The 15,035-nt window shown below is 35.0% G+C and overlaps 1 protein-coding gene across 1 annotated transcript; it reads right to left on the bottom strand.

The window, feature by feature from the left end:
- Positions 1 to 91: 91 nt before the first annotated feature.
- Positions 92 to 1,949, bottom strand: LOC148599444 (uncharacterized). Its single transcript, XM_088557864.1, has 2 exons — positions 1,427 to 1,949; positions 92 to 567 (listed from the first exon to the last, which is right to left on the bottom strand). Exons 1-2 carry the CDS (start codon positions 1,854 to 1,856, stop codon positions 155 to 157), a joined length of 843 nt encoding a protein of 280 aa, XP_088413990.1. The 5' UTR covers positions 1,857 to 1,949; the 3' UTR covers positions 92 to 154.
- Positions 1,950 to 15,035: the final 13,086 nt, after the last annotated feature.

Genomic DNA, 15,035 nt, shown 5'->3' with positions numbered 1-15,035 from the left:
AATAAGCATATTGTCTTACTTTACAGCTCCCATATTTACAGAAATGCAATGTCCGAAGTCGTTTTGCAAATTATTTAAGATAAAGAAAAGGTTGGCTGCTTCACGGTTTATTGTTACTCATTTTGTATTAATTGGATCTTAATTTTGTCGGAGTTTATGCTATTCTCCATCCACTGAAAGACGACCGATATGAACTTCTACTGCGAATACTTCCGTGTCCACCTGCTGAGCGTATATACACATCATCGCCTTGTTTTAGAGCCAGCACAACGACACCTGTGACGGTCTGTTCATCCATTATATCCTGACTGTTAGTTAAGACGTTCCCAAATGGTGTTGAGTTTTTGATAAGTTCAGAGTAAATCCATCCATGAATTTCGGCAACAATTGTCCATGTAAATACATAGTATCCAGTTTGTGGTGTTCTGAATATTCCAGTGTGTCTATCATAGGCACTACCTAAATTTGTCTGGACTCCATCGAATATAAGAGTATGGTGTGGTCCAGAATTAGTTTCATCGCTGTTCATCCACGCATAAAATGCAACCATTTGTTCATCTGAAATATCTAAGAAAAATACCTTTCACAGTTCAACGATATTGCCAATGTTTACCAACATGCTTCATATAAGTACAAACTGTCTTGCACGTTGTACAATTGACTAGAAAAATAAGTATATTTGGTCAACAGACATGCGTTTACAGTAACGAAGAAAGATATGTTTGCATGGCATTGAAAACAACTTGCAGTAACTATGAATTGCAAGATAACTTCGGTACCGATAATCGACGTACGGGACAAGACGTACAAGACTCTTTAATGTAAAAATATCCCAGATACGACTGGCGTAAAAATGCAAAAATATCAATACATATTGATATTCATTACACCACTATTAACACATATAATAATAACTTTTTCAATGTTTCAATTTATGTCAAATAAGTTATTATTGAGACAAGCTTTAAAGTGGCTTTTACGGTATTTTTATTGAAATTTTAAGAAAAGAAGACAGCTTTTTATAAATAGCATTCTCCCTGACAGTTATCGATCAATTTGCATTTCTGCCGGTGTTAGATGAATATTTGTGAATAAATATATCTGTTGAAGTTCTTACATTGCGTTCTTTTTACATTAAGATTGATAATGAAATCTGTTCCTGAGCTTCCAGCTTAACTGTTCTTTTGGAATCATAGCCCACCTGCCTCTATAGATATCTTCAGATCGGAACATCTCAGTCTTTATTTGATAATTTTTTTTTAAGGTTTAAAAAATATGATGCTAACACACAGAAGATAAAATTTCAAGAACCGTATCTTAATTCAGTCGTTCAAATTTTGTTTATGTTGTAACCAATATTTTAATGTACAGATAGTTTGTCTGTTAGAATTTTGATTTTTATTAACAATTTTGATGTTACACTCACTGTTCTGTAATAGGCGTTTCCTAGAAAATCCGATGTTGTCAGGGTTTTTCCGTATTCGACGGTCTGGTATTGGTTGTCCTGGCTCTAATGATTGGCTTTTTAAATTGAGATCACTCTCTCCGATATCGTCATCCGAACTATCAGTCGAGTTTAAAGCGAAACTGTTTCCATGGTGGCGACAATCACAGCTCTGTATTAAAATTTCAACTGTTTCTTGTAGGTCACGAATTATCATATCCTGCTCCGTTGACCTCATATGGAGTTTAAGTTTAAGGTCATGTATTAACTTTTCCTGCTCATTTGATTTTTCGGTAACAATACGCAACTGATCAGATACTTCCTTCCGGATTAAATCAGCGATCGAATCCTTTTCAAAACTGTAACAATACGCCTCAGTAAAAAGGAAAATCAAGAGGAACACAATCGGCATGACTAAGTTTCAAAATCCAAATTAGTAGTGGTTTTCGAAATGTTTACTTGCGAACACACACAATGCGACCTATTAGATAAAATTGATTGACGTGAATTGACCTATGCCGAAGATAACAATTTTTCCTTTACTATCAATTCCAGACAGACTATTAGGTACGAGAACAAAAATAATTTCGTAGTGCATTTTAACAGACATATTTTGACATATAAAAAAAATCCTCCGCTTTAAAATCAATGAGTCTTCACCAATATAGAAACATGTACAAAATCAGATTTCTATAAGAGTGTTAGAAAAAATCACCATCATTTTTTTATTTTTAACACCTATGCTTCAGACCCGTATTTAGACATGAAAAGTGACCTCTGCCAAATGTCCTTATTTTTTACCTTCTTCCACAGGACCAAATCAAAACATCTACATAAAATTACAAATTTAAATTGTCGATGTTCCCATCATGATTTTTGTAATGTTAACTCGACCACCTTTCGTTAGATATACAACAACCCTACTTTCTGTGAACTTTAGAATTTTGCACTTATTAACCCCAACTGGGTTCTTTTTCTATATAAATAAATTGAAATTTGAGATGTACACATTATGACCTTTAATTTGATATGCGACAACCTTACTGTATAAACAACTTAAGTTTTGCACTCATTGACCTCATCCAAGTCCTTTATTTCGAGACAAAACATCGATATTTCGGATGTACGCTTTAAGACCTTTCATTTAATATGCTCAAACCTTACCCTCCCTCTAAGAACTTTAAATTTTCGCACTTAATGACCCTACTATTTGAACATGTATTGCTTGTCATGGTTCAAACTCCGATATTTGAAATGTGCTGATTTAGACATTCAGAATGATATATCACACGACCTCCTTCGACAAAGTTGAAAAAATGATGCAATATCAAATCTATAAATTGGTATCGATGAAATATATCAAACCATTAGAAAATATGAAAATTTTAAGTTGTTGTAGTATCATTGGTTTTTTATGTTGGTTCTTGGTATTTTGTGAAACAGTTCTACTTGTGCAGATCTTTCATTCTATGGAATGACCATTTGTGTGTTTGCTGTGGATTTTAAAATATATATTTGTTTGTTTGTTTGTTGGGGTTTAACATCCGACAAACAAACAAACAAATATATATTTTAAAATCCACAACAGACACACAAATGGTCATTAAAATATATACCCTCGCTTTCAAAACTTAAAATTTCAGTAGATCCAAAACTAGACAAGATATGTCAAATCTGAAAACTGCATGATAATTTGCAGAACATATACAACAAAATTACAAAAATAATTTGGGCAATTTTGGAGCTCATTTTGAGGCCAATGATTATTAACATATGATGCACTAACAAACTCTAAAACCGGAAGTCGTAGAGACATAAAACTACCACCATACATCTTAAGATTATTTGACCTTGAAAAACGTACAAAATCAAGGTCATACATTTATGTCAAGGTCACAAACCGGATTCTGCAAACCATTTAAATTGTCATAACTTTTGAACAGACGGTCTGAAAGTTTTAAATGTTGTCTCAAAATGTAGGGCTTATCGAGAGGGTCATTTCATACGCTGTATATATGCACTTATCTCTCATTGTTTTCTCGATATCAAGGCCTGTATTTTGCAGTGAGAAGGCTTTCTAGCACTCTATGAACTTTGACCTTGGATGCAAATGAAAGGTCACATGGACCAAAGATCATTGATGATGTCCCATGTATGGTTTAATAATAAAAGACATGATTTTGTTTATTCATTGGGTATTCATCTTGTGTACATGAAACAGTTTTTAGATTGATTCTATCTATTACGGTTTTCAAGATATGAGGGATTGAAAGAAATTGTTTTAAAGGGACATAACTCTTAAAGATGATAATGAAATCCGTAGCATGATCATTTTCTAATAGAGCATGATGACATCTACATATTCACCAAGTATGATAATGTTATCCTGAAAAATGAGTTCGGGGGACGTATTAACCATATTGATAAGACGCTAATAAACGGGAGATAACTTCTACAATGGATAATAAAATTCTTCATGGGATTATTCTGTAAAAATCCTAGAAAGGTCTATCGATGGTCCAAATTTTGTAATGATATCTAAAATGATGACGCAACAGGGTCGTGCCAAAATAAATATTGAAAGAGGAAAAAAACTAGCACTCAGTGACCTTTGATCTTGGGTACAAATGAAAGGTCGTATGGACCAAAGATCATTGATGAAGATCCCTCGTGTCTACAACTCGCGGTTCTCGAAATATAAATTTTTAAAATTAAGTATATTTCAAGGGATATAACTCCCGTATGTTTTGATAACACAATTAAATTATGTTTATTAATTCAGCCGTCTGCTTATGTGCAGGAAACCGTTTCCAAATTTATTCTATCTCTTATGGTTTTTAAGATATGAGCGATTAAAAGAAACTGTCTGAAAGGGACATAACTCTCAAAGATGGTAATAAAATCCTTAGCAGGGTCATTTCCTAATTGAACCTGATGTCATCTACATGTTCACCAAATATTGTTGTGATATCCTGAAAAATGAGTTCGGGGGACCATGTTGAAAAAAAAAGCAATAGAAGGGAGATAACTTCTACAATGGATAATGGATGTTTTCACAGGGTCATCTGGTAAAAGTCATTTCAAAGAAAATTTTGCATATAACGGAATAATAATGATAATAATAAACATTAGAAAAAAACAATAAGGTGTTTCCCTGGTAGGGAAAGCCCTTAAAATGTTTAGGAAGAAACATATATCCGTATATAACGAAAAGTCAGGGGGAGTTAATTGTGATCTCGTACCTGGAGGTAACTGACTTTAAGCTTATCTAAAAATGAACATATGAAATAAAACTTAAAACAATACTTTCTATACAAGTTAAAATATATTCTAAGTTTTAATACTGGTCGTTGAGAACTTTCTAGAATATATTACAAAGCTTTCGTTTCATAAACAATTATCCTGAAATAAAGTGCTAACGGGAGAACTTTTAGACAGCGAATTTAAGTACAAAATGTGACTACTACATCTCCGCACCAGCGAAATTAATAAGAATATCAAGGTCTTGAAACTTTCTATCGATGGACGAACGTTGAAATTTCTAGGACAAATTTTAGTCGTTTCCTCAGACTGATTCGAACTCGTACCACTATGACATCTATGACGACACCAACCCTCAGTCTGGCGTCATAGTTAGATTGTTTGGTCAGCAGCTAGGCTATATAGCATTCGCTGGCCGTGTGACTCCTTCTCTTAGGTATAATCTAGGGATGTAATTAAGTGCATGACGTTTGATACTATAGGACAGCTTATCAAGATGTTGTAACATAGGTAAGAGGTCAAATTAACGATACAAGTCACACCAAATAAATATCCTTTATACGTCTCGAAATGTGACGATTCTGTTCACTGCGTATACCCTGTTCCATTGGATCATGTTTGATAAATGGTATCTGATTATAATACAAGCATATCACTGTTTTAAAATTCCCTAATTATGTTAAAACTGTTTCTTTGCAATGTGTCAATGCTAGCTTTTCATGCACATGTTTTATATCTCAACCTAAAATCTCGGCAGGTATTGTTTTACAAATGAGCATCGTCAATTCTGTTTCAAATTTTAAATATTACTATGGTCAAAACTATTTCTTTGTTGATTTGTTTTTTATAGTTATTTATTTTCTTAATTTTAAGGAACTCGTAAATCTTATTTTCATTTTCAAAGATGGTATCAAAAAATTGCATCTACCACTCGTTTGGACCACAATATTTTCACCTTGGTCTAATTGCGAAAAGTTGTTCGTACCGGTATTGGTTCTTTCTACTATATGCGTAAAATATTTGTTCCTAAATGTTTTCATAATTTAATGTCACTGTCTGTTTTGACGAATATCTCTTTCTTGTACACGTCAGTATTTCTACTGTATCTGCTATCTGTATCTGCTCGACAACATTTGTTCATCTTGCAAAGGAACTGAAGCTCAACTATTACAGTAAAGCAATGCGCCATTCTGTATTCTTGTTTTAATTTCTTATTGTTAAACCTTGTTCTATGTACGCTGATTTATCATGTCAATATCAATTATGTTTTCATTAATTTAAGCGACAGTGCACACTTTAGTTTAGTATTTTAAACCGATCGCCTGACAGTTCTGACCTTATACTCGATAACAAAACTTCACAAAAAGCCTTTCAAATCATGTTTTCGTCCATCTTCCGGCAAATGTTCTACTGCTATTAATATTTCTAAACTTTTAACCTCTAATTTAACCCCTTTTGAAAACATTGATATTAATTATTGCAATGAATGTTATGAAAACAAATGATGTAAACTATTTGTTTTGTTTGTTTGTTTGTTTTTTTTTTTTTGGGGGGGGGGGAGTTAAAAATCATTTAAGGTATTAGATCGAATTGATACCTTTCAGGATTCGAATGATTCTGTTTTATTTATAACTTTATTACTCTATCTACAATGCTTTCACGTATTTTGAATTTCTAAATCACTTTTTAGTTTGATTGAGAAGAATTGATATCATTCAGTTACCGTGAATTTTATTACTTTAGTTGATGGGCCGTCCAGAACTTACTTATAGACGACATTTTGGTGATCCTTTAAAGTATCTTGTTTTGGTCTAAGGTTATACGCTTGTACATTTCTTATAAGTAACTATTTTTTTTTCTATCAAACCTAGACCTTTTTTATGTACATAAGTAATACAGGACGTTAGAATTTATTTGAATCGTTATGACACACATGCTGATTTTGACATCCCAATACTGAATTTCCCCATTCTCAGTGCCAATTTACCAACTTCTCCACCATATGGAGTATACATTTCACAGTTGATCTGTTACTTTCGAGCCTGACCCATGACCTTTATACGGATTTTCTCTCTGGAGCACGAATATTGTCAAATAAACTTCTTACTCAGGGGTATGCTCAGCCTTTGTTTATTTTATCACTTCAGAAATATAATGCTGGACAACTCAATTTGGTCGACAGATATTAAGTCTCTATCTCACATAGGAAACAAGGTATCTTAATGTTTCCTCGTCTTTCCAAATTCAGTACCTACCGAACTTGACACTTACTGGCTGCAATGATGTAGCTTCTTTAACGTAATTCTATAGGAGCAAGTCAAATGAGCTAGGTCATATAAATCACTATGATATTTCTCAACTGTAATTATAAATCACACCACTGTCATGAGAGGGCGTTGGAATTACATAGAGATACATTAAATTTCCTCTGAAATCTTCAGGTTTGTTCTTTGCATGGTGTTATTTTTTTCGCATGATTAATTGCTATGCTATATCAAGTTCAAGATCAAATGTTGTTTTTAAAAATATATAAGTGGTTTTGCCCTATGTGTAATCGTTTGTCCCTGTTTGTGCCTCCTAGTGTATGAACGACACTTCCTAGATAGGTGAATTATGTTACCTCTTCTTCTATACCATCTCCATCTCCCAGAACAATTGGCTCAGTACTAGTGCTACTGACATTGATTTGCATGAATTTGTCTTATCTCTGTTGATTCTAAGCCTTACCGATGCGCCTACAGATTCGAGATTTGCTGTCTTGTCCTGCATCTGGCTATGCTTATGTGAGAGAAGACCAAGGTCGTCAGCAAAATCAAGGTCATCAATCTGTTCTTACAAAGCCCACTGAATGTCATTTCTTCTGCCCTGTTTGGTTTCTTCACTAACCATTCAATGACCATCAAAAAGAGGAAAAGTGATTAGATTCAGTCCTATCTATCCCCTGTAATTACTTGGAATTTTATTTCATATCTCCTCCATGCAATACTCTGCATGTCTATCCATTATAGATATACTTGTCTGGAATGCCATAGTGTCTCATGATCTTTCACAGTGAGCATCTAACTACACGCCTTTCGAAGTCAATTAAGTTGATGTAAAGTGAAGACGTCCATTCCAACGACTGTTCTGCAATGATTTTTAATGTAGCATTCTGGTCTGGACCTTGTCCTCTACAGAACAATGTTCATCTGCTTTACCATTAATAATGTTATCCATGAGCTTTTGTTCTTTATTCTGTTGTGTAGTCTTATCTTTAAGAGATTCAACATTGTATTTCACTCTCACTCTAGCACTGTTCATGTTTCCCAAGCTTTATATGAACTTTCCCAACAACCATACAGTGGTCTGAAGCAGCACCTGCGCCATGCTTTACTCTAACATATAGTAATGATCTTCTAAATAAAGTGTTGATGCAGATATAATCAAACTGGTTGTGAGTTTATGAGTAGTCTTGTCTGAATATACCTATATTGTTTTGAGGATTTTTTTTAATAAGAAAAAAACTGCCCCACAAATAACTAGGTTGTTGTTTGCACAGAAATCTGCCAGATGTTGTCCATTTTCATTCATAATGGCCCATCATTTCTTATACACAGTGTTGTCATTTCCAACTTAAGCGTTGAAGTCACCTATCAATAGTACTATCGTTCTCTCAGATCCTTTGCTCGTGATGTTCTGTCGTATCTCATAGAACTCTTACTTCGCCAGCCTCGTTTGTTGGTGTATAATATGTTTTGAAAAATAAATGTTACTCTCTATGTATTGTCCCGAATCTTGCTACAATGCACATGGTTCGTTAATTCATTCACTGGTTCCCATTCTAATAATGACTATGTATCTTTTAGTGTCATCATGTTCCCTACACTTCTTGTACATGTATGATGCCCGTTCTTGCCATTCTTTCCAGAGTATATACTGGTTTGGCTGTTGATAACTTTATCGGTCCTGCTTCTGCCAATTTTGTTGTGCGTATACCTAGTATCTCTAGTTTGTTATTCTTCATCTCTTTAGCTATTTTGACACATTTTCCTGGTTCGTTCATTGTACATGCATTATATGATCCAACTTTAATTTTTTTTTCGCGTTGAATGGACATTCAGCCGCTTTTTTCTTCTCGGATTTCACTACCCAGCGTCAAATACCAAGGTGGACTAGTTTGGTCATTTATTTTTATTATGTTGATTCCTTGTGTTTCTGTGCATCCTAGTGAAGAATCCATACAAACAACGTTTCATGGCTGGATCTGCAAAATGTACCAACAAACCTCTTTCAAAACTTTTAACTTCTATACTCACAACTGTCAAAGAGGGTCTACAGTCCTACCACAACACTTATTACTCCCGTAGTGGTATTAATTCAATGTGGATCCTGAAAAATTCGAAAGATCTTTTGGAGACAATCAGTTCAAGACTATTATCTGAATATAATAGCATTAAAACCTATGATTTTTCAACATTGTATACTTCTATTCCCCATACTCAGTTAAAATCCCGACTTAAAAACATTATACATCGTTGTTTTTCCAAAAAGATGGTACACCTAGATACAAATATATAGTTCTTGGTAGAGATTCCTCATACTTTGTAAGAAATAATTCCAAATCAACTTCCAAATATACAGAGGAAGATGCTTACAAAATGCTGGAATTTTTAATTGACAACATACTTGTCCAGTGTGGTGGACGTGTTTTTCAACAAACGGTCGGCATTCCAATGGGAACAAATTGTGCTCCTTTACTTGCTGACCTATTCCGTCACTCTTATGAGGCTGACTTTATAGCTGATCTGATCAGAACGAAAGAATATCGTTTGGCTAGATCCTTCAATCTCAGTTTCCGCTATATAGATGACGTATTATCTTTAAACAATGCTAATTTTTGGGATTTGATACATCGCATCTACCCAAAAGAACTTGAGATAAAGGATACTACAGACACTGTGAAGTAGGCCTCATATCTTGACCTACACTTAGAAATCGATGGTAAAGGAAAACTATTGACCAAACTTTACGACAAACGTGATGACTTTTCATTCAGAATTGTCAACTTTCCTTTCATCTGTGGCAACATCCCTTCGGCTCCCGCGTATGGAGTACTCATATCACAACTCATAAGTTATGCCAGAGCTTGCCGAAACTACGCTGACTTTTTGTATCGCGCTAGAATTCTAACAAATAGGCTACTCGAACAGAGTTATGTTGCTACAAGATTGAAGTCATCACTACAGAATTTTTATGGCCGTTATCATGAACTCGTTGATCGTTATGGTGTCATCATGGATCAGCACCATGAAACGGGTCATAGTTTTCCTTCCCTCGTTTGCCTACCCCGGACTTGACTTTTTATGAGCAACTCCGCGGGTGTTTCTAGAAAAGCAGAGGACGCTTACCCTACCGGTGCACCTGGTCCATGCTCCCAGTTTTTAGTGGAGTCCGAGTTGCTCATTTACTTTTGTTACTTTGTATGTATGATTTTAGTTATTTAATGTTCTTTGTTGTGTATGTCTGTTCTCCATGTCTGGTCTTTGTCCCAGGATTACATTCTTTTGATTACCGCTATAACCTTGGTTCCCTTGATTACTGTTTCTGTAACATATACATTTCCAAGATAGGGCTTTTAATCCCATGCTCTTGAGCTCGGAGGGCCAGAAGGTTTTCAGTATAGGTTTCAATTTCATAGACGATCTGCTAATGTGTTCAATCTTCGCAGATTTTCCGTCTGTATTTACTTCCATACTCTTTGATTATTTAAAATCATTCACAAGGCAGTGAAGTCATTGACTCATAGCTGGAATAAGGTTTGTGAGAACCAGAGCATATCCACACACCGATTGGCCTACACTCTGCACCTTTGGGTTCCTTGCAATTTCCAGGACTTTTACAGACTGAGCTTTAAGTTGTGAGATTTCATTTCACGTGCAGTACCACGGAGAGGAACTATAAGAGTCTTGGTAGCGTAGAGAAAATGTACTGGCAAGGTACGATTTACGCACTCAACTTCTTTCAGCGAAGCTAGCAGCGACAGAAACCAAAAGAATCTGCACGAGGCACATATCACTATGTGCAAGTCACCAACACTGTGACATTGTGTTTATCTTACTTTGAATATACAAAGTATGAGAAACTTGCCGTCGTATTATATGTTTATTTATTATTATCGTGCAACCTGAACATATTATGAAACAATGCATTCACAGGCTTACGATGCACTTTCTTTTCAAAACTAGTTAAATATCAATATTTCAATAAAAAAAGGTAATGTCAGCAAATATATTTTCAAATTTAAACCAAATGTTTTATAGGAAGATCAATATAAATACAATTTCAGATAGTTTGTGCCTTATTTTTAACGATTTCACTGATGAACTTGGATACTATTTTCGTATCAGCACTGAGTTGGAGTTTTAGTTTTTGTTCATCCGGTAGCGTGGTCAAATCCCATTGGTTTCGGGCTTCAAATAGCGTAATCATATTTGCTCTGTCATCGGAGTACTTTGGGCAATGTAACAGAAAGTGTTTTTCATCCTCTATTAGGGGTTAGTACACATTTTACGAAGTCGTCTATCAGCCGACACGCCCCTATAACGACAACTTATTATGCAAGTTTGTACAATTTAACGTATAATCCCACTTCTTTGTCAGACTGTGGACTGAGGTATACATTGTATTGTTCTTTTAATAGAGAACTGTTATAGAAAGCACTCTGAAAGATTGATATCTGATTATGTCATGTAATGGAACGCATAAACAACATTCACACCCACCAATTTGTGCATGTAAATGACCGTTTTATAGCCTGACGACCCCAGCATGTAACACGCCAGGGGTACCCCATTCCACCACCTTGGGCACACAACCCAGTTACTCTGTGGGCAGAGCGCCCTAGCCCCGGCCAGGGTCCTGAGCACTATTTAGTCGTCTTTTACAAGGTTAGCGGTGCTGCTGACACCCAGACTGGCAAAATAAGTGATTGTTAGACTTTTATACAATAAACTTTTACTTATTTGTACGCAATGTTTGTGTAAATAAGAGCATTGCTTTTTCATAACTTTTTTTTTTCAAAAGAGGGATACGATTACAAATAAGATGCTAAACTAACGACTTTGGCACAGTTTAACCAAGTAATTTGCAGAATTAAACACAGGCTAACGCATTCATCGATGTTTTAATATACTACTTTTGAGTTTAAATTTAAAGTAAATCAGTAATATTCCACATCAAAATACCAAAACACTAGAATACCGAAGCAAGTTGATGTTTTATTCAAGGTTAATGTTTTTCACAAATCATGGAATTATTCCTTACATTATTGGGTGACTAGCTACTTTTATCAAAATATGGTTTGTATTACTAACAAAATCAGTATGAATGGAACGTGTGCAGTAGTTAAATGTGATAAGACATCGATTCCAGTAAGATAGGGACATTACCACGTTTTAAAACTATATGTTTGTACGAAATCCGGCTGCTACCCTAACCATTGTTTGGTTTATGTCTATATGTTTTAAGCCTTTTAATTTGTGTTTCATGTTTTTAATGGTAAATATAACGAAAATAGGTATGGTGTATATGTAAAAGAGACAACAACCACACCGGGATGAAAATGTCAGCCAAAGGCCACCTACTGTTACTTAATGAACGACGAAGATACACTAACACCGCAGAACAGGCAGCAGGTTGCCCAAAACCAATATTATACACGGGTACAGCGAAGGAATTGCCCTACGTACTCAAGTAACATAAAAAAAAACTAAAGGTGAAAACGAAACAAGACATACAGCGGCTAGAACTTCCTGACCTGGGTGAGGCGCAAAATCGCGGCGGGGTTAAAGTATTTTGGTATGATCACAACCCTCCCCCTTTAACACACATAAAATCAGTTCAAAAAGGTCACAACGGAAATACAGAAACTGAATATAAATTACCCAAATGTATAAACTAAGGACTACTAGCAGTTAATTGATTTGCCAGCTCCGGACCAGTTTAAATCTTCAAAAAAGGTTATGTCCCCATCGTATGTAGAATCAATCCCAATTATTTTACGCAGGATTTAGAATCACGGAACATCAAGTCACACAATAAGGACTCAATACATGTCATGCAAAAAAATGTTTCTAATATAGTGTTTTAATTTCCATTTCGGTACGTTTGAAATCAGGTTGATTTCAGACCCATTACTCACAACACCTTATAACCCTGTACATAAACCCGAACCATGTAATTGTTTTCCTATAGAAACAGTTGAATGCCACACCGCTATTCTGATATTTACCCGGTTTCGTTCTTTTTTCTTTTGGAAATGGAATAAGTATTTCAATGAATATACTGAAACTTATACTGGCTGAATTCTTACTGCTACCCCGATAATATGAAACAATAAAACATAATATGAATGAAAAAGTAATCAAGGGAACCAAGGTTATAGCAGTAAAATATCTTGTTTAAAACAAATGATATAAATGTATAAAGTTACAGTTGTCAAAGTAGTCTGCATTTGGAAGGTATCAATTCAATGCAAATATTTCCGGTTTTTTTTGCTTTTATGATTTGTGAAACCATTACTTTCGTATACTTGAACCAGTCTCCAACGTCACTGTTAAACAAAATGTGAAGTGGGGTACAGTAATATCTTACATAATATAATTTTCTCTGAAAGTCGATCTTAAAATGCTTTATAACATTGACGCGCGTTCCTTTGCCTAGTATCATTTTACCTCTATTACATGTACAACCCTTTCAAATGCACCATGTCCTATTTTAATTGCTTCGACCCTCAATGTTTAGTAATTTTTCATATTTCAGACATTGATTTAATGGCAGAATGTTGAGCTACTGGCAGCAAATTAGCAGAATAGTGCTGTTTCCGTCCTGAAGTTGCAATTTTTAGGAAGGTTTGACTTGTCTCTTTAATCAGAACATAAAAAGTGTGCCGTATTCTAGAATAAGCACCTATTGAATGGAGTGATTAGACTATCTAATGTGTGTGTAGAAGTCTTCTTTAAGGCTTGCATTTCTCTTCCCACTTCCCACCCAACACGTAGTACTAATTAATCATGTTGGCTCATACTGGAATGATTTAATGTTATTCAAGCAATTTGATATAACCTGGCACTGGACTGAGGCGTCATTAATGTCGATTGGTCTGGATTCTGCGATGGGTAACGAATGATTTATTGATATTTGAACTGAAATCAATTTAACATCAATTATAAGCTTTGTTTCTAATTCTTAGAATTAATACGAAATAAGAAAGAAACATTCCTCCAGTATCAAAATCATAACATGAATATGATACACAGACATCCCAATAGCTATCTACAGATACTACATGTTTATTTATAACAAATGTTCTTGCAAATCAAACAAACAATGAAGTCATAAAAATTTCATCGTTTAAATCGGCATTATTATTTGTATATGTTTTAATATGTTGTGATTTGCCTGATACCTGGTTTAAAGTTTTTAAGTATAAGAAATATTCCTATGACAAAGTGTACTGACTCAATTGGGCAATTGTTTTGGGTAAATATTACATCTAAACGAAACTCTTTCTGTATAGCGGAATTAGATGCTAATTAGATGACGTATTATCTTTCAACAATCCTAATTTCGGGGATTTGATACATCGCAACTACCCCAAAGAACTTGAGATAAAGGATACTACAGACACTGTGAAGTAGGCCTCATATCTTGACCTACACTTAGAAATCGATGGTAAAGGAAACTATTGACCGAACTTTACGACAAACGTGTTGACCTTTCATTCAAAATTGTCAACTTTCCTTTCATCTGTGGCGACGTCTCTTCAGCTCCTGCGTATGGAGTACTCATATCACAACTCATATGTTATGTCAGAGCTTGCCGAAACTACGCTGACTTTTTGTATCGCGCCAGAACTCTATCAAATAGGCTTCTGGAACAGGGTTATGTTGCTACAAGATTGAAGTCATCACTGCAGAAGATTTATGGTCGTCATCATGAACTCGTGGATAGTTATGGTGTATCCATCAGCACCATGAAAACTTATTTATTCAACGGGTCATAGTTTTCCTTTCCTCGTTTGTCTACCCCGGACTTGAGTTTTATGAGCAACTCGGCGACTGTTTCTAGAAAAGTACAGGAAGCTTATCCTACCGGTGCACCTGGTCCATGCTCCCAGTTTTTAGTGGAGTCCGAGTTGCTCATTTACTTTTGTTACTTTGTATGTATAATTTTAGTTACTTTATGTTCTTTGTTGTGTATGTATGTTTTCCATGTCTGGACTTTGTCCCTAGATTACATTCTTTTGATTACCGTTATAACCTTGGTTCCGTTGATTACTCTTTCTACGATG

This window comes from Perna viridis, chromosome 13 (assembly GCF_037379345.1).
Source record: "Perna viridis isolate PV_CMFRI_1.1 ecotype Kerala chromosome 13, ASM3737934v1, whole genome shotgun sequence".
Classification (NCBI taxonomy): Eukaryota; Metazoa; Mollusca; class Bivalvia; order Mytilida; family Mytilidae; genus Perna; species Perna viridis.
This window is presented reverse-complemented; position numbering and strand designations above follow the sequence as displayed.